The sequence below is a fragment of the Drosophila innubila genome, chromosome X, assembly GCF_004354385.1.
Source record: "Drosophila innubila isolate TH190305 chromosome X, UK_Dinn_1.0, whole genome shotgun sequence".
Lineage (NCBI taxonomy): Eukaryota > Metazoa > Arthropoda > Insecta > Diptera > Drosophilidae > Drosophila > Drosophila innubila.
In genome coordinates this window covers 36130994-36155413 of record NC_047626.1, presented here as the reverse complement: position 1 = coordinate 36155413, position 24420 = coordinate 36130994, and the positions used below count along the sequence as shown (strand labels likewise).

General features: G+C 34.3%; 1 protein-coding gene and 1 long non-coding RNA gene across 2 annotated transcripts in view; both read left to right on the top strand.

Moving 5' to 3' along the window:
- The first annotated feature begins 5879 nt into the window (after positions 1-5879).
- Positions 5880-6241, top strand: LOC117793757. The gene is made up of 2 exons (XR_004618309.1): positions 5880-6085; positions 6155-6241. It is a non-coding gene; the product is annotated as an uncharacterized LOC117793757 (long non-coding RNA).
- Positions 6242-8686: 2445 nt separating this feature from the next.
- LOC117788706 (nose resistant to fluoxetine protein 6) overlaps positions 8687-24420 on the top strand; it is a 32673-nt gene continuing 16939 nt past the window's right edge. The window contains exon 1 of the mRNA XM_034627551.1: positions 8687-9107. Within this exon, the coding sequence (XP_034483442.1) occupies positions 8795-9107 (313 nt within the window). The 5' untranslated portion in view covers positions 8687-8794. The remainder of the gene's footprint in view (positions 9108-24420) is intronic.

The following is a 24420-nucleotide window of genomic DNA, read 5'->3' as shown; positions in this document are numbered from 1 at the left end:
GCTTGCAATATAGAGGACCCTTCTTACCAAGTTTGTTGTCTCTAGCTCTTTGTAGTCTCCGAGATCTAGGTGTTCATACAGACGGACGGACACACAGACAGACGGACAGACAAACATTGCTATATCGACTCGGCTATTGATGGTGATCAAGAATATATATACTTTATAGGGTCTGCCACGCCTCCTTCTGCCTGTTACGCACATATTCGTTAAAACAAGCCCAATAGACCCCTGTACTTTTTTTAAGTACGGGGTCTTAAAAGTTATATAAAATTGTTGAATATAAATAAATTATATTCAATTAAAGTTAGGTAATTATCCAACTTTATTGTTCATTATTATAATATTATGGTGCACCATAATGGAGTTGTAGTAAATGGTTTGAAATTAGTTCGATTTGTCGTATGACAGAAGTGATCGAGAGAGGCAAGTCCGTGAATTTAAGTAATTTAGTTCGATCATTTGATTTTTCTGCTCGCTTGTTCAGATGGATATGTATGGAGTTTTAGGAGATTTTCGGGCTGTTTTGCTTTCTGTGTCACCCCTGATTATAGTGCATTTAACATACTGTCGAGCTCTAAAAGAATTTTTGGTACAGGATCAATCGAAATTATTAAAGGCGACAGAAATATTAACTAAAAATACCAAAATTATTAAGAAATATATAATTTTATATAAATATAAGTTATATCTAACGTGTAAATTAATAAAATATAAATATTATAGACAATTGCAATTGGGTGACACATTGCATTTAGTTTTTTGTTTTTAATTTTTTTTAGCAAGGGTTTCAGGACATTTAAAAAAAAGATAACAACAGCAAAAATCAATCAACAGCATAGCAAAACCTATGAAGGATACTATTGTAGACATTGTTTATGCATTGTTGGCATTGTTAACGGATTGCTTACATTGTTTACCGATTGTCTACATTGTTTATTCATTGTCGTCACCAAATTGTGTAGACATTCAAAAATTACGCGTAATGGCACAACACTGGTTCTCTCATTTTGATTTTAATATAAAGCTAGGTATGGACATAAGATAAAAGCTGTGCGCTAAATGTCAAATCCATATAAAAAACAGTTGCTAAATTAGTTAGACAGAAATTTAGCCAGCGTTTTAGCTGGTTTGTTCGGAGAACGGATAACACGGAGCTGCCAGACCAAGAAAATGTCGTTTTTCAACACTGCTAGCTGTTAGCTCGGGTGACTGCGAAAATATGGAATTGTTCAAACATTTTACGCCTGACAAGCTTAAAATTGCCGTTATTCATTTGAAAACAAAACAAAGACGTCTTGTTTTTTCAACCAGGACAAAATTTTAAGAATATTTGCTAAAACTGATACAATTAGTCAGCCCAAAAAATATTAATTTTTAATTTTTATTAATAAAATTAAGAAATACGCACATAACTTAAATGTGTCTTTGCATACTCGTCCTACTTGAATTAAATGTCTAAATATCCTACACTTTCGTCATTTTCCCTCCTCAATGTAATCTAATCAGCTGTGCGTTTTTAAAAATTTAAACAAAGCACAACTGTCGCAACTGAGTTACAATCATAATTTTTGTTATTTTTGGGTGTTGCGTTGGAAACACTGACATTCGCTCGCCGACAGCTAAATATTGAGCACTTTTCCTTCGCTTGTGTCAAATCTTATGTCCATACCCAGCTTTACCGTCTAGACAAATTGGCTTGCAAGGGAACTTTGATATCTTGTAAAAAATTTAGTTGCAGGCAGGTTATAAGTTAAAGGCAGGTCATCCAAACTTTAAGTGCTTAACACTCGCCAACTACGATTATTTCGGTATTGCTAAGGGCAACGCCATACAGTGTATCAATTATTGCATACCTTTAGGAGCCTGAATTTTTTATCATCATTTATCCTAAGTTATTACCGCGATTTTTATCTGATATTAATGAGAATAAGCAAAATAACAGCTAAAAATAACACGAAACGTTATTTAATAACAAAAGAGTTCTATATTCAAAAATGTGGGTGTAATATATTGTTTTTGCGATTTGCATTGGACAACGGTGGCGTGGAAAAAATTTTAAAGACTTTTGAATTACTCCACCATTATGGTAGTCTGTCTGCCAAATTTCTTTGCTCTAGCTCTCAAAGCGGTTGAGATATAGGAAGAAGAATTCATACAAAAATTTCAGGATTTACAATTTTGCGCCAAACTTTACGACAAGTGTTGCTCATTTTTAAAAAGTGTGACCCTTTTTGTGGAACCGAGCTGCCAACTTAGTCACAATTTTTAGTAACGCTCTTTTTGCTTCAGGCCAATCTCTACCGTTTACTTCGATAAGGGATGCGAATTTAGAATATATACTAGACGAGAATTGTTTGTAGTCCACCATATAAAAATCTATAACATATTTTTCTCTAGGGTGGAAAGTTTCTGGAGCTAGTTCAAATGCTAGCTTTGTGTCTCTATGTTACGGTTTAGCAATGTTACAAGTTTGAAATTAATAATGTTTTGTATTAAATTCTGATAATCTGGATAGTAGTATTTTTCTTTGAAAAGTCCGGTTCATTTTTCTATACCTGGGTGCAATAATTCCTTATGTGTTTTAACGATAAATTCTTTAAATTCTGCATATGTTTGAATGTCTGCTAAAATTTTATTTGATCTCATTAATTTTGCTAAATTATTTGGACTTATTATTTCTATGAAAGCGGTTTGAAATGTTGGGAAATCTACTTCGTTATGAAAGTATATAACGCTTTTCTTTGTACATTTATATTCTTTAATTAATTCCTTAGCGTGGGCGTTTGTCATTTCTTTGTACATAATTTGTGCTCTAGTCCTTTAAAAATAGTGCAATACATTTATTTCGTTATTGTTACTTTCACTGCGGACGGCAGTTCGCGTTAGTGACGAAAGCATCACGAATGGTGCGAAAGGCGACTAACAATATATACAGCTAAGTTGGAAAATTTGCTACGACTGTCCGATCAGATCGAGTTATATACCGATCGAAAGGTTTAGTCATAACTTACAAAATGGCATACTAAAACTTTTTCTAACCAACCTGGGTCATGAGATAGGGGGGTGTGGGAGGGGAAAAATGTAGATGATTGCAGGTAATGGGGCTATTGGGGCCTTTTGGTTTCTTTAAAACTTATACTTAAAAATTATACTTAAAAATACGCGTCGATTGATACCTCCATTACCCAAATCCAAAAACTGGTTCAAAAGATAAATAAATTTGAAAATTTTAGTGGACTTCTCAAAATGAAATGAAAAGTTAGTTTGTTTGTCTGTTTGCATCAAAGCGCTAAAGAAGCTTAAGTGTAATGATGGAGATTAATTCCTTTTCGAAAATCTTGAAATGCTTGCTCTACGACTTTTTGAAAAAACCGCTAGTTTAGCAGGAAAACGCTAAATCCCGCTAAAAATCGACAGCTTCTAAACCATAAAAGCTACCGATGTGTTCTATATATCATTGGCAAGGTGTGATTTGGTTGAGGGGTTTTCAAGATGTTACCTGTTAAGTGAATAAATACATTTTTCTATCGGTCGAAAATCATCGTTTTATGAGATATCTCAACCAAACTGATACAATATGCATTTAACTTGGTTTTATATATACTGACCAAAGTTGGTTTCAATCGCACCACTATATCATATAGCTGTCATAGGACCGATCGGGTTAAAATTAGGTTTTTGTATGAAAAACTTTTAAGTTTAGTGAGATATATTACTAAAATTGATAGCATATGCATTTAGGTTAGTTTTAAAAATCCTGACCGAAGTTAGTTCTTATCGGACCACTATATCATATAGCTGTCATAGGACCAATCGAGCGAAAATCAGGTTCTACTGTGAAAAACTTTTTTGTTTTATGAGAAATCTTTACTCAACTAATACAATATGCATTTAACTTGGCGTTATATCCTGACCAAAGTTGGTTCAAATCGTTATAGGACCGATCGGGCGAAGTCCAAGTCTTAGTATGAAAAACTTTTTCTTTCATGGTAAGTACGGGGCCTTCGACAGTAATTTAACTTGGTTTTATATATGCAGACCAAAGCTGGTTCAAATCGGACCACTATATCATATAGCTGTCACAGGACCGATCGGTCCAATATTAAGTCTTAGTATGAAGAACTTTTTGTTTTACGAGGTATCGTAACCAAACTAATGGAATATGCATTTAAGTTAGACTTATATATCCTGACCAAAGTTGGTTCTAATCGAACCACTAAATCATATAGCTGTCATAGGACCGATCGGGTGAAATCCAAGTCTTAGTATGAAAAACTTTATTTTTGATAGTAAGTACGGGGTCTCCGACAGTAGAGTATGCTCGGCTGTAGCAACGCGAGCTAAGCGAGCAGGGGGCGGAGCCCCCTAGGTTTTCTTTATAATTAAAGAAAAAGTTTTTTTTAAATATGATATACATTCAACTACTATATTTATATATTTTACTATTTGCCTGCATTAATGATAAAGTTACAATGTCAAAAGCAAAAGCAATTGCAAAAATTTCTGATATTCCACAAAAAAACCTCTACACGAGGTAAAAGTCTAGTGACGAAAGCAATTTCTAGCCCCAAAATTTCTAATATCCAATTTTCTGACGAACAAAATACAGTTTAATCTAAAAATTTTAAATAAAAATATGAATTAATAAAAAAAAGCAAAAATTGGCGTTCGGCACTGCGCAAAAAGTAATTTTTATGTTTAAAGAAGCTCACCCTTTACAATACACGGATTTTTCATTTTTAATAAATTATTACTAAATAGAAGGAAATAATTTGGTTAATTTATAAAAAAATTCTTGTTTTAATAACACTGACTCATATTGCTATATAAATAAGTCTCTTTGTCCAACTGACTGACTCACTGACTGACTGATTTAGCATTGTACAGGCCAAACGGTTAGACGTACGACCTTCAAGCTTGGCAACAATATTCTTAAGATAATTTCATCGGGATATAAGGCGGCGTTTTGGAAAATTTGACATGCAAGTTTTTCAAAATCGAGGGCAAAGTTCGCGTTTATTTTGATTTTTATATAGCAGCGTTTGGTCAGCCAGCGGGCTTAGTACTTAGGTAGTGCAGAGGATGGTGTCGTAGACTCACCGGCACGAAGTCGCGAGTTCGAACCCAGACCGGGGAAGATTTTATTTTTTATTTCATTTAATTCACATTTTTATAAATATTACGATATTTAACAATTTGGTCCAAATCGGGTTACTATAACATATAGCTGTCAGGGGAACAATCGGGATCATATTAAGCTTTAGTGAAAAGCTTTTCTGTTTTTTAAGTTATCTAAGCCAAACTCACAGATTCGCTTTTGCACTCCAAGTCTCAAATTTTCTGCCAAATCTGGAATTTTCCCGCCAAAATCCGGCTTTTTCCCGCCAAATCTGGCGATTTTCCCAAAGTCCAGTTGCAGGGGCAGCTGGCAGCGTAAATATAAATTTTATTTTCTCTTTCAAAAAACGTTTTATTAAATAAAATTGTTGCTACTTGTTGATTCAGAAGGAAAATTTCAACAACAAAAAATTTTAAATTCTTCTCAAATAACTGATAATTATTGCTTCGTACGAACGGTGAAAAAACGTAGTTGTCTGATTTGAATAAGAAGGTATCATGTCATTTAGCAGGCTCGGATTTCAGAACCAATAATTTTGTGTGGAGCCCGTGTAACAGAATATTTTATAGATACAAATTGAAAGTCCGAAACACCAATTTGTCCTAATTAACAAATGTTCCAATTATTGAATTAGAACAGTAATTGTGCATTTACACTAGTTAATGCAGCGTCAATTCTAGCTATATCAACAATTGATATCCAACGTCAACGCATTTGTTGTGTTTACATTAGTTGATAGAACTGACAAAAAAACCGGGTTGCCAACTAATTTTCGAGTTGAGCAACGCGCAAGATGCCAACGCGTTGATATTGAAGTTGAGAGTAATTTACACCAGTTGATATCCACATTCGTTGACATTCACGTTGCTTAGCATTTTTCGTTGACGTCGAACTTGTGAATGTATCGAAACTGATTTTAATCGATATTGTGTTGTTTTAATAATTGAGAAAAGTAAAAAAGTGGTAAGTACTTATGCATATGTATTTTACAACTAATTCATATGCAATTTGTTTACCTTACGATAAAATCAGAACAATGGCAACAGCGAAGAAGAGCAAAATAGCGGCAGCAGTGATTTTGGTTTTAGCTCTTGAGGACGAGGAAGAGCAAGAGCTAAACAAACGCAAGCGAGCAATGTGGGTTCAAGAACTCTATTTGGATCGAGACGAAAGTGGTTTTTTCCGATCATTTGAGACAATATTTCAATCGAATAGTCCTGATCGTTTTAAGGACTTTGTCCGAATGAGCCCAGACGATTTTGATTTTTTGCTTGAACGTGTGAAGCCTTTCATTCAAAAAGCGGGCACAAGTCTCCGAAAATCTATATCTGCCGCAGAGCGGCTCACTGTGACTCTTCGTTATTTGGCCACTGGGGATAGCATCACAGCTTAAGCTTCTTGTTTAAAATGTCGGTACCCTCCATTTAATTAATTATACAAGATAGCTGCGATGCCATTTACAAAACATTGAAGGGTGATTTTCTTAAGGTAACAAAAACTTTTAATTATTTCATTTTATTATTAGTTATTGTTTTTTATAGACTGCACACTTGAAATAACAGACAACATTAAATAAATCGGATGGCGAGCGAAGTGTTGCTACCTCCAATCTGTACATAAAGTTTGTCAACACAAAGCAAAAGAATGAACACGAGCTCAACCTAATTTTTTGTTGTCAACGCGCCGATTGTGTCTTCAACCTCCTCTTTATCACGTTGCAATTTCGCGAGCGACGCGAGCAGGTGGCATTTTTTATTTAAAACTTTTATATTAAACTGAATTTTGTTCGTCACAATTTATCGCTTTGATGCAAACAGACAAACAAACAAACAGACAAAAAATTTGTTCATCTCATTTTGAGAAGTCCACTAAAAATTTCAAATTTATTTATTTTTTGAACCAGTTATCGTATTTGGGTAATCGAGGTATCAATCGACGCGTATTTTCAATTAAAATTTTTAAAAAATAAACAAATCTACCAAAAGACCCCAATCATTTAAATTTTTCCCCTCCCACTTACACCCCCGTATCTCATAATGCAGGTAAGTAAGTAAGGACTAAACCTTTCGATCGGTATATAACTTGATCTAATCGGACAGTCGTAGCAAATTTTTCAACTTAGCTGTATATATTGCTAGTCGCCTTCGCACCCTTCGTGCTGCTTTCGTCACTTATTTTAATATATATTAAAGTACTTTATAGAAATAACTACCTAATACAAATTTTTGCATACTTTTGAGTGATTGTATTGAATTAATTATTAACAACTTTGGTTAGCTATTACTGCCGTTCTACTTGTCCGATCTTTCTGCGGTTAAGTGAGCTAATAGGTAATATACAAATTTTTAAAAAAAAAACGTATTTTCCTAAAAGCAGTGGGTGTGGTGGTTTTTCGCAATTTGCGGGGCAGAGGGTGGCGTGGCTTAACTTTGAAACAAGCTGCGTGGGATATATTGAAATCTGTGTGCCAAATTTGGTTACTCCATCTCTTTTATTCTCTGAGATCCTTTTGTTTTTACAGACGAACAGACAATTTGCGGGGCCGGAAGGGGGCGTGTCAAGCATTGAAAGCAAACGACCTGCGCAGGGTCTATAGAAATCTGTGTGTGAAAGTTTATCTCTTATAGCCTCTGAGATCTAGGAGCTCACACGGCCTGACAGACAGACACACATGGCTATACCGACTCGGCTGTTGATGCTGATCATGAATATATATACTTTATAGGGTCTGTTACATACATTCCATACATTCTTTCTGTTACATACATTCCAACAAACACAATATACCCTTTTACTTATTTTTTAAGTAACGGGTATAATTAGGAAAAACTGGATTTATTCATAGATGCAGTCGGTATGCTCTTCCTGAATAATTTAATGTGTAAATTGTTTAAGTAAATAAAATGTAAAAATGTTTCTGGAAGGAAATTTTGCAAGATGACACTCTTTTGTAAAAAATTTAAGGATTTGGCTGCGGTTGACATTGCTGCGGAAATGCCCATATGCATGACAGCCATACAATGCGTTATGTTTAAAGCATTGATATGGATACAACTTCACTTATGCCTTGGTTAAATGTGTTTACTATATTTTGATAAAATAAAACTGTTATCAAACTGATTTATCCACACTCTTAACAAAACTGTGAATGAGTTACTCACCTTAACTGCAGTATTCGAAGTTCAAAAATATTAATTTTGGATTTTCCCATAGTTTGATTAATAGAGCGTTTAGTTATAAATCGTAATGGCTTATCAGTACATTTTTAAAGCACAGTTGACTTTGATATAATTTACAACAGCTGCGCTCTAAATCCCAGGCAATCCGATCTAGAGTCCAACCCAAACGACTAGGCTGCCAAAAAAAATTAGATAAGAAGTTGATTATAAAGTTTGTTATCAGCTATCAACGCTAACCAGGGCCATTATCTATATGTATGTGTAAAAAATTTATAAATAATCGGGCGTCCAGCGGTGGGTCATCGGCGGCAAGAGAGCAACGTCAGCGTCGATGCTGTCGCCACCTCAAGTGGCCACTTTAGCCTATAAAAGCTATTGTGTCCATTGATTTTACAGTTAGTTAGCAATTGAAGCAGTTAATCCGTCGAACGTGTTTCAACCTACTCAGTGATTATTACTACATTCAGAAGCAATCAAAAATCTTACAAGGATTATGGCGCAGCCTAATCAGCTTGCGTTGCCACTGGCTGCGTTGCTCCTACTCCTTGCAACTGCACACTCGAATAACGCTAAGGACCTGCTAACCGGTCACTCGAAATCAATGCAAAGTAGTTTGGCCCATCAGTTCTTTGCCCTGGCTGCGGAACATATAGCCATAACAAATAGCACCGCCACTCAACTGATGAGCAGTACCCAAAGATCTAAAGATTCTTATAATAACCGAGCCTATGACCCAGAGCTTTGCGATAGAGATCTGCAACGCATTCGTGGCGCAATCGACAACATGGAGGAGTGGGCTTTAGAATGTAAGCGACAGTTTTATTCCTTCCTAGTGTTCTAGAATACTAATATAACCTCCTTATAAGGGAAAAGTCTAATGACGAAAGCATTTCCATGCCCCAAAATTTTTTATATCCAATTCTGCCGAACAAAATTTAACATAGTACATGAATTATTCTTAAAAAAAAATACTATTAAAAAAATCAAAGTTTGGCATTCGACACATATGCTAAGTGCCGAATGCCAAACTTGTTTTCCTTGGGATGATTATTTTTTAAGAATAATTATTTAATTGGGTGCATGCATCCAATAATGGTGTGCTAACGAGGGCCTATCTCAGAAAAATCCAAAAAGAGGGCGATTTATGATGAATTTAGAGCAGTGGTGTCCAAAGTAGGCTAAACAATTATTTTCTATCACATGTGCTACGAAAAAGTATTTTATAGTCTACTTCATCATACTTTTGGACACCACTGATTTGGAGATACAGATAAGTTGGGGGTCTTACAACTTTTCTGTTATCTGTCCATTTTATGGCTTCTTTACCAAATCGAAATCTAATGAATTTATTATATTTATTGCAATAAATATCACGATCAATATATTGGATATTTAGCAAAGTTCCAAATTCAAGCTAAAATAAGTTCGAGGACCACAGGAAAGGTTTCATAAAAATTGGCTTGTGGGATACGAGAAATCTACAACAGACTAACTAACACCAGAGAGAAAATTAGTGTTGGCAAACGGGTCATAATAGTAATATGTTGCGCAACGGAACAATAAAATATTTTTATACCCTTAGCCCAGTGAAAATGGGCAAAAAGGGGTATATTGCATTTGGCAGAATGTATGTAACAGGCAGAAGGAGGCGTGGAAGATGTATAATTTATGTATATACAAATATACAATTAGATTAAAATATAATTGTTTAAATTAAATTTTTAGATTAAACTGAATTTTGTTCTTCACAAAATTGGATATCAGAAATTTTGGGGCTAGAAATTGCTTTCGTCACTAGACTTTTACCTCGTGTAGAGTTTTTTTTTTTGTATTCAGTAAACAGGTTATATCTTGCAAACCCCTCAGCCAAAATTTATGTGTCATTTACCAAAAACGTATTTAAAAAAAATCGCTAGAGCCGTTTTGTCAGAAATCGCCAAAATGTAAGCTAAGAAACCTTACCTAATGTTCCCTGAGTACTTAAGAAAAAAAAGGGGGCTCCGCCCCTGTTCGCTTCGCTCGCGGTGAGGTGCGGCTACAGTCGAGCACAGAACAACTTTCGGTTTTCTTAAATCACTGTGTTTATCACTGCAGACTACGTTATTAATGCCCCACTGAACTAATACATCACTCGGTATTATATTAAACTTATTTAAAATTAACTAGAAATTGATAAATTGGTAAATCGCAAGTCGTAATCGTAATCGCTTGCAATCGATGTAGAGTGTGTCAAGAGTAGCCACAAAGTACAACTTCGCTCAGCCTGCAATCTGGCAGCACCCATTTTCCTCTCTCACTCTCTCCCTCTTACGAAACAGATTCGAGCCTGCCAAAGGCTGCTGCAGTGCGCGCGAAACTTAAAATAAAAGACAATGTCTAATTTTATGAGATTCTTAAAGCGGAAATGCTAAGTTTTTTTTACAACGATAATAAGCAGATACTTATTATATATATGTGTAAGGAATCGGAAATATAAATAATTAAAATAATTATTTTGCAGCTTTCAGTGCTTGGCAAAGATGCAAAAGTAGTGCTGCAAAATTATCGCTATATCTCTCTCATGCAATTTCATGAATAGCTATCAGTTTCTGCTGATTTTTGCCATGCAAAAATACATATTTATATATATTTACACAATTATATTTTAATCAAATTGTATATTTGTATATACATAAATTATACATAAACATTTTCATTACATGATATCGATAATATTTTTGCTTATTGCTCGATTCGTATTTCACACACAACCGATTTAGTTTTTTAATTGAATTTTTTAACCCAAATACTTAATATTGCCTACGTATCAGTGCTTCCATTACTTTGTTTCCCCCATGTAACGTTTCCTTGTGCACTTTGCTTATAATGATATTCGTTAAGTGCGACTTGATTAAAATAATTGGATGCTTCTGGTTATAGCTTATGTCGGCATATTTTAGTCTACCTCCTACTCTTAGAATACCCTTGTCATCTAGGTATAGTGAAGATATAGATATAGTGAAGCTAACTTGCTTTTTGCGCTTACATTTCGGTCGTTCTGCAAGTCGCAGATCTCCTGGGCAAACTCAGACCGTTAATGTATTTTAAAAATAATATTCACTGCTTCGTCTATTTCTTCTTTTCCTAATTTTCTTGATGTAAGTTTTCTTTGACAATATTTTGTAAATAATAAAATATATTCAATTATTCGCGTTAGTTACCCAAAAGAGCTACTTTTTTCCTCTCACCTCTCACAAATCTATCCTTACTTTTGTTGTTCTTAATCCAACATAAAGTTATTGTTGAATCACTCCACGCATGTATTGATGTGCTTTTTTCTATTGTTGTTCTAATTTTTTCTAAGAGACTTGCTAACAAATGAGCTGCAGAAAGTTCTAGTTTTGGAAGTGTTTTTCTGTTCTTTATTGGATTTACTTTAGTTTTGCTCGCTAATATTATTACTCCTTTCGATGTTTTTGCGTACACTACTGGTGCGTAAGCTAATTCTGATGCGTCAGCAAACCCATGAATTTCTGGCGGTTCGTCTTCAGTTGCATTGACACATCTGGGAATTTATATCTCTTGAAGATCGGGTAATTTTCCGAGAAACCCGTTCCACTCACACACCAATTGTGCACTAAGATTTTCGTCCCATTTGTATTCCAAATGCCAAATTCTCTAATTTTAATTACTTATATTTCCGATTTCTCACAAATATATATAATAAGTATCTGCTTATTATCATTGTAAAAAAAAACTTAACATTTTCCGCTTTAAAAATCTCATAAAATTAGTTTTTGTCTTTTATTTCATTATGAAAACATAATAATTGCCATTATTCCTCAACGAACAAAATCTTGCTGAAAGTGAAAACCGGAACAGGCTTGATAGATTTTAGACCCTTGTCTTCTTGGGCAATTCTTCTTAGAAGTTATCGTAGATCACGATTTTTATAACCGCTATTTTTTTTTTACGCCATACAAATTGACTCACTCTATACTTGTATATTATTGGTCAATGTCTGTGTGGATTAACTTACGTAATCGTAAATATCAAGATATTCAAGTTCATTTATATATGAAATATAAAACAAGAGGATCAGTCGAGCGCACTCGACCGTATGATACCCTGTCCCTAGGATCTTACATTCCGTTCGGGACTTTAAGATGAAATGAAAACATAATAATTGCCATTTTTCCTCAACAAACAAACAGCTGTTTGTTATGGTTATGTTATTCGTGTATACAGAATATTAGTATTATTCCTATCGATATACATACGTATTTAAGCGACCCTGAGCTGTTGTTGTGCCCTTTTAAACCAATTCTATAGATTTTCATGCATATTGTATATATTTAATTTATATCAAATTTATCATTAAAAAGAACTTTTATTGTTGCAAACCTGGCTTCTTCCTTTTAATGGGTTAATCCATATCTGCGCTCTTCATTTAATCTTTCCATTTTTGCAAAATCATCAAGACAACCCTTTTTTGTTGTGCACTTATTTGGCTCGCTTTTTTTTTTTTTGTTCTCTTTCTCCTCCATTTTTGTTCATTATTAAAAACGCAGATAGGATTAAAGCCTAATATCAATACGTCAGCTCGAAGTGTTGAAATATTAATATTTATAACGCAACGCAATGCCAAAACGCTGCGGAACGGAGCGAGAAGCTTGAACAAAATTTGAAACAACAAATTAAACAAATTTTTCAATGTTTTCCTATATATACTTACTTGGCACTTGTTTTCGCTAAGTACCGAATTTTAAATTAGAACAAAAAAACACAAACGCATTTAAGTGCAGATAAGTTTTTATTCAGAGTGTTCTTCGTGAGCTTAAGAATAAATTAAGACTCGATCCTCGATCGTAATGAATAAAGAAACCTCAAAAGTTATGTTTGCAATTGATTTTCGGCTGCGGCCTACGTGACCATTGTCGCGAGGCGCATATGTTGGGAAAATTATGCTGTCGATGCAAATTATTTGTTTATAAGTTGAATCGGCTGCTGCGGCTCTTATCAAGATATTTTTTGTTTACATTTGGCTTATATGATCTGCGTGTGAACCGTTCTGTCTCTTAATTGTTGTGTTTTGAATTTGAGCTTCCTGAGAAGTGTTTATGTTATGAATTGTATCTGGCTGTGGTTCCGGTTGTTGAGTTATGTTTGTATTGGTACGTGCGTCTAGCTCTATAACTACGTTACTATATGAAGTTTTTCATTTTACTGTCGTTTCGCTTACAGTCTAGGCAGGCACTTACTTGAAAATTAACTGATACATTCGGACCATGATTCAATTATATTAGGTAGCGACAGCACAGAAAGCGCTCTCATTTTTGCTATCATATATTGTTCAGTATGTAAGCAGACTACTTAGCAGGCTCTGAAATGTTTTGTCTCGCTCTCACGCACACAATTTCTTATTGTCGTATTTTGCTTGCGCTCTAATACATTTACTGCTGTCGCTACCCTATATAATTGTATCATGATTCGGACAAATTAAAATAGTTGAACCAAATTATACATTTAATTTTTTATTCGGTTTCTTGTGTCACTGCCAAAAACTCAACAACAAACCTTCGGACCGTGCAGACGTCTTTCTTTTAAGCGCTCCGAATTTATTAAAATTAATCGATTATTAAAAACAATTTTTTTTATATATAATTATGTGTAATAATGGTCTAAAATTTGTATTTCATTTTTTTTAATTGTTTTTTTACTGTTTAAATTTTGTCCATGTTTGATTTTTAAAAACGTTTTATAAAGTAATTGATTATAAAAAAAAAATATCTATATATATATATATTTATATATATATATATATATAACATTTTTTTTGAAATAATTAATTTTTAGATTTTTATTATTATTTTTATTTTATTATGAGGTGATCACCTTTTCCATGAAATTTTTCAATTATTAAAAATTAAAATTAAAAAATTTTTAACCTACCCTTATGTACGTTTTGTGTCTTATTTTTGTCATTTTAAATTAAAATATTTTCCTTAGCTTCTATTGCTTCTACTGTATATGGGCCTTAATATACTGGTTCTAGCTTATGGCCTGTTTCATTTCTTAACAGAACCTTATCTCCTATTTTTAATTCAAAATTTATTTCTTTCCTATCATAATATTTTTTATTCTTAGTTATGTTGTTCTAACATTATTCTGGCTCTTTTGTAAGCCTGTTCTAATGGATTAATGTTATCTATTGTATTAAAATATGCTGGCAAATTGCTTTGTTTGCCGAAGACTAACTCATATGGACAATAATCATGTGCCATAGAGGGGGTCGTGTTGAAACAGTAAACAAAATATTGAAGTCATACATCCCAATCTGTTTTATCAAAAGTTATATATGAACCTATGACTTCTTTCGACTGTTCCAACTGTTTGGTGGTGGTGTGCTGTAGACGTTATATTGTCTATTTTTAGGTTTTTGCACAAATCGATAATTATGGAATTTTTATATTCAGTTCCCATGTCCGAAATGAACGTCTTCATTGGACCAAACTTCAGTATAAAAGATTCGAATATTGCTTTCGAAACAGTATTAGCATTTTTGTTTGGTATTGGAATAGCTACAAGATATTTCGTTAAATCGCATATCAATGTAATTGCGTATTCGTTGTTATTTTCAGATTTAGGTAGCGGACCTATAGTATCCACTATCACGCTGTCAAAGGCACTTATTGGTGTTTCAGTAATGGTCATTGGGGTCTTTGTATGGATCAACGCTTTTGATGTTAGTCATTTATGGCATGGTCATTTATGGTTTTTCCAATAGTAGTGTCTTTTGATTTTTGCTAGGGTTTTAGTTATACCTGTATGACCACCTTGTATGGGATCGTCATGAAATGTAGACAGTATTGCTTCTTGCCTTTTTTCATTATTAATTAGGGTCGCCGGCTTGAGTAGCGCTACTGCGCTAATGATTTTAATATCTTATTGCCCATTTTTGTTAAAGTATCTTTTGAAACTAATTCAAAAATCTTTTCGCTCGGTGCCACTTTGAGTTGGCGGATTTCATGATACCGGCTTGCATTTCAAGCCTTTGGAAGAACTGACCTAAGCAGAGCTCGCAAATAACCGTTAACCGATGTGAGCTACGCAGTCTGTACAATGACAAAACAGAAACAAAAACAGCACACACGATCTCTCTCTGAGCGAAACACTTTTTTTATTTTGATTGCGCTCCTCGGTCCGAGTGTTCGGCTCAACCGAACAAACGAATCGGTCTCTGCATAACAACTCAGTGGGGACACTTTTAAGTGAGCGTTCAATGCAAAACTGTTTTTAAAAGACCACTGCGCGATAAGTGTCTCCAAAAAGTGTTTTTTCTTGCTGTATGCCAGAAAGAGAAAAGAAGATGCCTGATCCATTCATGTGCATAATTGTTTTGTAGGAAAGGAAGAAAATACAAGCATTGCATGAAACATAGATTTTTTTATACCCGTTACTTAAAAAATAAGTAAAAGGGTATATTGTGTTCGTTGGAATGTATGTAATTTATTTTGTATTCAGCTTAACCATTAACAAAGAATTTAAATTTTCTGCACTTAAACAGCCGCGCGTTTCATTTAAAATGAAGTGCAGGGCGGAGAATGCCCTTTCCACGGACACTTGAGTGGCCGGGGTAGCAAGTATCACATGTGCAAGATCTGCCATAAGCGGAGATTTAAATTTTAAATTTTTATTAATTCCAATATATTGACATTTAACGGCAAACGGCCATTTGCAACATCAAAGTTTTCAATGTCAGTATATAATTTTGACAACTTGTATTTAATTGGCTCAGCTTGGGCTTGGGACACCGATTGAACTCCATCCAAATATGCAGCGAAGAGCGATTGTCCCTCAGAGCCACAGATGTTTGATCTTCTGAGCGACTTGTCTCTTCTTCTCCAGATTGCGATGCCAAATTCTATTATTACGAAGGATTTTTAGAATTGTTATAAACATTATTTATGATCTAAGGATTGACGTTTATGAATTTTATTAGGTTTTGACAGACACAAATTAATATCCAAAATACACTTACTAAAAACAACACACAACAATAGTAGACGGGACTCTTCAACCAAACTGACTTAGTTATTGCTTACTTACTTGCTTTAGTTGGTAAATGCGGAATGCAGTTTGTTTTAAATTTTGTTTTGCCAACTGTTTTTGGTTGTTGGTTAAAAGGCTTCATTTTCTAATAGCTTACCTTCCCTCTCCTTAAGCTGAGCGAACAACATTTGTGCTATCTCATTTTGGCTGTTTTCGCACTTAAGTCTAAGTTCCATCCACAAAATGAAAATGTCGCTATAAACCAGTTGCTCATGCTGTAACCTTACAGTTGCCTCGAATGTGTCCTTAAATGCATCAACATAAAGTTTGATCCAGTTCCAGTCGATGGTCGTTGTTGGAATCGATTCCGCAGCAAGGAACTCTCTCAGCTCCAACAAATTGTTCAACATGATATAGGTTGATTTCCATCTTGTGGCCACATCAAGTGTTGGAATAAGCTTATTGTGCTCCATTAGTAATCGTCTGTGCAAGTTGAAATGAATAGTAAAATGGTATTGATTTTTTATATATTCTTGAAAACTTATTTATATTTTCTTATTTAATATTTTTACTCACCTATTGGTTCCTGAACGCAATGTTTTGCACATTTTACGGCAAGAACTAATATTTTCGCTTACTTCACTGTTCTTGTTTACATCGTAAACGCATAATTGAAGTGTATGTACAGCGCATCGCACAATATGTACATTTGATACTTTTATGGAATCTAGCTTTTCCATGAGATCGTCGCTGCTGCTATCACCTTCAAAAAGGGATTGCTCTGACGCTTCATCATTCATGATTTCAATGGCTTTGATCATGTTTTTGCCATTGTCTGAAGTTATGCTGATAAAAATATTAAATTTTGATATTTATTATTATTATTATTGACCAGAACAATAATTCGGTGCTGGGAAAGTAGTACATAACTAAATACGTTTTTTTTTATCTGTTTCGTATTCTTGTAAAATTTCTGCTATACGTTCCAAAATATAACGGCCGGTATGCGATTCATATAATTGAATCATACCAAGTGTTTTGATGATTATTTCGCTTTTTTCCATAGAGGAATTAATCTTCTGAAGGTTGAAAAGTAGGTACACTTTTTTATTTTCTTCACGACCCATTGCTTATCTATGCATTTGCATCTTTCGCCAAATCATATGAAAATACGACTGAAGCGAAACTTAAGCACAAGCAAGTCACACAGACAAAAAAAGTGTCGTTTCTGAGAGAAACAGTTGTTGAGCGAAACACTTTTGAGTGTGTTTGCTCAGTCCCCATTCTCATAGTGTTCGTAGACGAACGGTTGTTTACGGACACTTTGAAATAGTTGACTGTTATTTGCGAGCTCTGGACCTTAGTCAAGAGTTCCATTGGTGTGCGGATCGCTAACATATATTCTTGCAATAACTTTATTTCCATGTTTTAGCAAACATATTATATTAGTTATGTGTAAGGCCACTACTTTTCGTACATCGTCATTCTTGATGACTTCATATAAGTTGGGCTTTGAAGCATTATTAGGATCTTGCCAAACAAGGTTTCCTTTTTTGTTCCTGCGCAGGAATTGTTCTGTATACTTTGTTGTCTTGTAGTGACTTTTAAGACATGTTTATTCATTGTTGTTAATTCATCAATGGTTATTCTTGATAACGCATCGGCTACAAAATTATCTTTTCCCTGAAGAAATTCAACTGTGAATTCGTATTCTTCTAGGTCCAGTCTCATACGAGTTAATTTTGAACTTGGGTTTGCCATTGAGAACAAATATGTCAATGGTCTATGATCTGTTTTAATTGTAAAATGTTGGCCATATATATATGGTCGAAAATATGTTATTGCCCAGTGAATTGCTGCTAACTCTTGTTCGGTTGTATTTTTATTGCTTTCTCCTTTTGTAAATGAACGGGAGGCATATGCTACGGGCAATTGTTTATCTCCATAGGTTTGTGTTAGAACTGCTCCGCAGGCTTGTTTACTGGCATCTGTTATAACGCAAAATTCCTTATTAAAATCTGGATATTTTAATAGAGTAGGCTTTATAAGAGCTTTTTTTAAATAATCGAATGCTTTTTGACACTCATTGGACCATTCAAACTTTACATTCTTTTTACATAATCTTGTTATGTGACGTGAATAATCTGCAAAGTTTTTTATAAAACGTCTGCTATAATTGCAAAATGCAACGAATCTCCTATCGCTATCGGCGTCCGTAGGGACAGAGTATTTATTAATGACATCATATTTTTTATAGTCTGGGAAAATACCTTGATCTGTACATTTGTGACCTAGAAAAGTCACTTCATGCATGAAAAATGTGCATTTTTCTGGATGTAGTTTAAGGTTGTGTTTCCTACACAAATCAAAGACGTTTGTTAAGTTTTTGACCATGTGATTTTCGGAACAGCCGATGACTATTAAGTCATCCATATACAAGAATGCTTGTGAAGGGTCTAATCCAGAGAAAGCTATTATCATCATTCTTTGAAAAGAATTTAGCGCTATTTTAAACCATATGGCAATCGCGTGAAGCGATAAGAGTCATTGCTCGCTGAAAAAGACGTGATATTTCTAGAGTGTTCTTTTAGCTCTATTTGGTGAAAACCGGACATTAAGTCCAAACATGAAAAATATTTTGCTCGACCTAATTGGTCAAGAATGTCGTCTATCCTTGGTAACGGAAATATATCGGAAAGTAATTTTTTATTTATTTAACGATAGTCTATAACCAATCGCCATCTTTTGGTATTTGAGCCTGGTAGTCCTTTTTTTGGAACAAGTAGTATTGGGCTGTTATATTCTGATACGGACGGTTCAACTATTTTGTCTGAAATGAGTTTTTCGACTTGTTTATTAACTTCTTCTTTATATGTAAGAGGAATTCTTTATGTAAACTGGCTCAGTATATTTTAGTCTTAGTTCTTGCCTATAAAAAATACTTGTCGTAATTGATTCGGTCTCTAGTCCAAATATGCCTGTGTACTTGGTGCAGAGATCTTTTAATTGGTTTTTAAATAGTTCTGGAAAGCTCTTTGTTAATTTTTTCATCACCGTTTCTTGGCGATCTTTGCTAATGTCATTCACCATTTCTTAGCCACTGAGCTTTTCAATTTTAATATCATTAAGGTTTATAATTTTTACTGAATTTGTGATATTCAGTATTCGGACAAACGTTTGTTGATTATCGGAAATTGTATTTGCTACAAAGGTTCCTTTATCCATTTCTTGATTAGGAATTAGAATATTGTTTTCCAGTGTGGAAATTTTAATTTGACGGACTACTTCGGAACGTGATGGAAGTATTGTGGCATTATTGTCACAAGTGTGAATTATTGGAAAAAGTATTGGATAATTTAGATTATTAGACCGAAGAGAATCACATGTTTGTGTGCAATCTAATTGGCAATTATACTTTTTGAAGAAATCCATACCAATAATACCATCGCTAGGTATTGGAACTATGTGAAAGTCGTGAGGAATGACCTATTTTCCAGTAGATAATTCTATGAATGTTAAACCTTTAGAGAAAATAGAACCTTTACCAATACCTGATATCTGTGTTGATATGTTGGAATGAATATTGTGAAATGTATCAACATTTTCTTTTAATATAGATATATATTTGCACCAGTATCTAACAGTAATGTAAATGTTTAGCCAGTTTTTTCATTTTTTATTTTAATAAAGATACTGAGGCTTAAGATTATGGTTTGTACTTTGGCTTTTCTTGGTGCATATCTTAAGGGTTCCGCTGGTTTTCCGTGTTAGTCTGAGTAACTCGAACATAAGTTCCTTGGCCGTTTTGGTTATTGTTATTTCCGTTATTTCAGCAGTTTTGTCTACCTCGATAGCTATTTCCACCGCGATAGCTGTTACTACCCCTGACTCTTCGAGTGCCGCGGAAACGTCCGTTTCCATTACCACGGTTGTTACCATAGTTACTTCCACGATAATTGTTTGCTTGTCGATTTTTGCAATACAAAATTGCAGCGGTTCGGCCAGTTGCATCTGTGCAGCTGTTTACAAACTTTGCTACGGCTTCATTCATATTGGGAAATTGGCCAGTTTCCATTATAAGTTTTACCTTATCAATGGAGCAATTCTTTATCATTGCATTAACAGCGTGTTGGGTGCTGTAGTTTGAAGCTAGTTTTAATGGATGTCCATCAGTTATGTATGCACCTTCTAAAGCTTTTGTCAGCTTTTCAGCCTCTTGGGTATACTGATTTACTGTTTTGCTCTTTTTTTGAAGATTAAGCAGTTTAGCTGTAATGACTTCAACAGATTCGCCTCGTACAGTATTGGATAATTTGCTAATAATTTGTGCAATTGAATTCTCATTGCTAATCAAGTTAAGTCCGTTTCCTTTAAGCTTTGTTTTAATCCAGCGGTGGGCACAAAATTTGCAATCGGCAGCACTACAACAACATCTACAACAAACACATCTTCTGAAGTCATAAATTAAAGCAAAATGAACACATTTATGACTGTGTGCGTCGCGACGAAAAATCTGTGTGGTTGTTGTTGGCTTTGACAAATCAAAACAATTATACACTAAAAGATGTTCTAATTAATTTTATTTGCAAGTCGAACGCTTATTATGTGGTAAAAATCAAAACGCATCAAAACCAACTTTACTTTTTTACACAGTGTACAAGACGCTGCTGAAGTCATAAATCATAGCAAAATGAACACTTTTATGACCGTACGCGTCGCAGCCGAAGCTTGAGCATTTGCTGTGTGTTTGTTGTTTAGTTTTATTGGGGGCATAAATGATTTGCACGCAGCGTCAAAAGTTGTTATTTTGTTGGACTGTTCGTTGTTATAAAAGAATTTATTTAGTTTTTTTTAATAATTCCTATATTTTATCAAGATCATAACCTCGGCTTAAGAATTGCTTCTTTAATGATCTTTTGTGCAAAAGATAAAGTTTAAGTGCGAGATTTATCGCAGAAATGGTTTTTAAAATAATCATAACATAATAGAGCGAATCTATTTGGGAAGTGTGATCAACAACCTCTACGTTATTAATAACATTTGGTGGGCTATCAGCCACGTTAGATTTTTGGCCGCCCATTTTTATTTGTTGGGTTAGGAACAACAACAAAAAAAAAATTTTTTTTTTTTAATATTTGAAAATTTTCATGTAGATTTTGTTATCTTTTATGATATTTTGTGTTTTTTTAGACCCCGTACTTAAAACAAGTACAGGGGTCTATTGTTTTAATTGTTTAACAAATATGTTTTAACAAATATGTGCGTAACAGACAGAAGGAGGCGTGGCAGACCCTATAAAGTATGTATATTCTTAATCAGCATCAACAGACGAGTTGATATAGCAATGTCCGTCTGTCTGTCTGTCTGTCCGTCTGTATGAGCGCCTAGATCTCAGAGACTATAAGAGATAGTGACACCAAATTTGGTATGCAGATTCCTCTATCTTGCAGGCAGGTCAATTTTGTTACTTTTTTGAATCGGACCACTATATCTTATAGCGCCCATAGGTCGAAAATCAAGTTTTAGTATGAAAAACTTTTTTGTGTTATGAGCTATCTAAAGCAAACTGATACAATAAGCATACGACTTGGTTTTATATACTCTTCAAAGTTGGTTCAAATCGGACCACTATATCATATAGCTGGCATAGGACCGATCGAGTGAAAATCAAGTCTTAGTATAAAAAACTTTATAGTTTTATGAGATATCGTAACCAAACTTATAGAATATTCATTTAAGTTAGCCTTATACATCCTTACCGAAGTTGGTTCAAATCGGTCAACTATATAATATAGCTGTCATAGGACCGATCAGGTGAAAATTAAGTCTTAGTATGAAAATTTTTTTTTGTTTTATGAGATATCGTAACCAAACTGATGAAATATGCATAACAATTGGTTTTATATATCCTGTCCAAAGTTGGTTCAAATCGGAGCACTATATCATATAGCTGTCATAGGGCCGATCGGGCGAAAATCAAGTCTTAGTATGAAAATCTTTTATGTTTTATGAGAAATTGTAACCAATATGATAGAATATGCATTTAAGTTAACTAAATATTTTTTAATTTTTTCCATTACTAGTTTACTAGTTTTTGCCATAGTAAGTACGGGGTCTCCGTCAGTCGAGTATGTTCGACTGTAGCACCGGCCGACTAGTTTTGTTAATATTTGTTATATATATATATATTTTTTTTTTTTTCCTTTTTAATCATACATTTTTCTTTAATTACAGATTTTTATTCATTTTTGCATTTTTTTTTTTTTTTGTCAAATCGTGTGTCTAAACTCACGAGCCTAATACACCCTGTGGGTGGCGAGAAGTGTTTAATGGTACGTGACGGAGTATATTTACTACCTATATTTTGTATGGCTTTATGGGCCTTATGATACCAGGCTGGTTTAAGCTTGGTTTTTACAAATTTTACGATTTTTAACTTATTTTAATATCTATATTAAATTTTTTTTTTAAATTTATGTTGGGCGCTCTATGTAGCGCTGCCGGTCCGTGTTGGGCGCTCTTTGTAGCGCTGCCGGTCCTTGATTTCCAACGTTTCAACGCGTTGGTGCAAAAGGCGGTCTGTTGCCTTTCGCACTTGGTTCCTTCGTTGGTGCAAGTGGCGGTCCTATGCCTCTCGTGCTTGATGACATGTGTACTTCCAGTATATGCTTTCGAATGGTCCTCGGCAGTCAGCTGGGCACATCACTCGTTGAACTGGAATGTTAATCTTTGAAGGGGGCTGATTAATTGTGCCGATAACTTTTATGAAATTATTTGAGTTAGTGTATTGTGATTTCTTTTTGGTCAGTGTATTTGTTACGAATGACTCTAAATGGTCGATTCGGTTTTGAATTTTTGTAGCTCTATCCCAACTTGAGGGATTTTCGGCATTAAGCAGTTCTTTAAGCTGAGCAATTTCTTGCTTAGCGCGGAATATGACGCCACCGCGTTTGGCTTTTGGCATATTTAGCTACATACACTGACCTTATTTTCTTTTGTGTATCACAATCACACTACTCACTTAGTATTATCGCGTTCCAGATTATTTATTTAAAGGTTGCCGTTGTTGTTGCTGTTGTTGTTGTTGCTGTTGTTTTTGTTGCTGCTGCTGCCGTTTTTGATGTTGTTGTTGTTGTTGCACTATTTAACATACAAATTACACATGTCATGGTCGCCATGTAGTAATAAAAAACCGACGTTTCATGTTTGATGATCTTTTATTTATTGAATTAGTTTTACATTAAATGTCTTAAGCAAGCTAAGGGCTGCGCAGCTGCGCCGCCAGGTACGCTGGCAGTGGAACAACCGCTTTGGGTTTTATATATAATAGAGAGAATGTTATGTGAACACAAAGAGAGCGCCATGCGCGCCAGGCTAGACGCCGACTTGGCACTTATGCTGTCCATTGCATTCTTGTGCGATCATATTACTTTGCACTTTGAATATCTTTGGGACTTATGTTTATGTAATCACTGCAACAAAGTGTTACAGTGTGTATTCGATATGTGTGCATACTACAATATATTAAGAATTGATTTTCTAGCGTTTAAAAAAATATATGTTTTGTTAAACATTGAAATTGTGGAAAATACCAAATTTAATTATGACCAAATTAATTGCAATTTCAATCACCAAAAAAATCTATTGACTAAGTCTATCGACTTGTGAATTAGACTGCTACTAGGTAACATTACAAAAATAAATATATTTTAAGACATCTAACTTAAAAAATACCTGTAAATACGGATTTTCCACATATTACATAGTAACGGTCAACTCAAGCAATTGTTCACTTAAAACTGATTAATATTTTTTATAATAATTATTCAAATTTAAATAAATGGCATATTATTATAATGATGTTAGTGATTACTAACTCCAAAAAAACTTTAGAAGCAATAAATGGCAAAAGTTATTGCCAAAAGTCGCGTGCGATATTCCCTTGTGATGCAAGCAAACGGCCATATTTTTTTTCCGCTCAAACCGACAAGGCCGTCTACAGACGGTCTTCAGTATTTTGCACCTAACGGTGGTTCCAACCAACGGAAATTCCAAACTTAAGATTATTTAACCTATATCTACTTATAA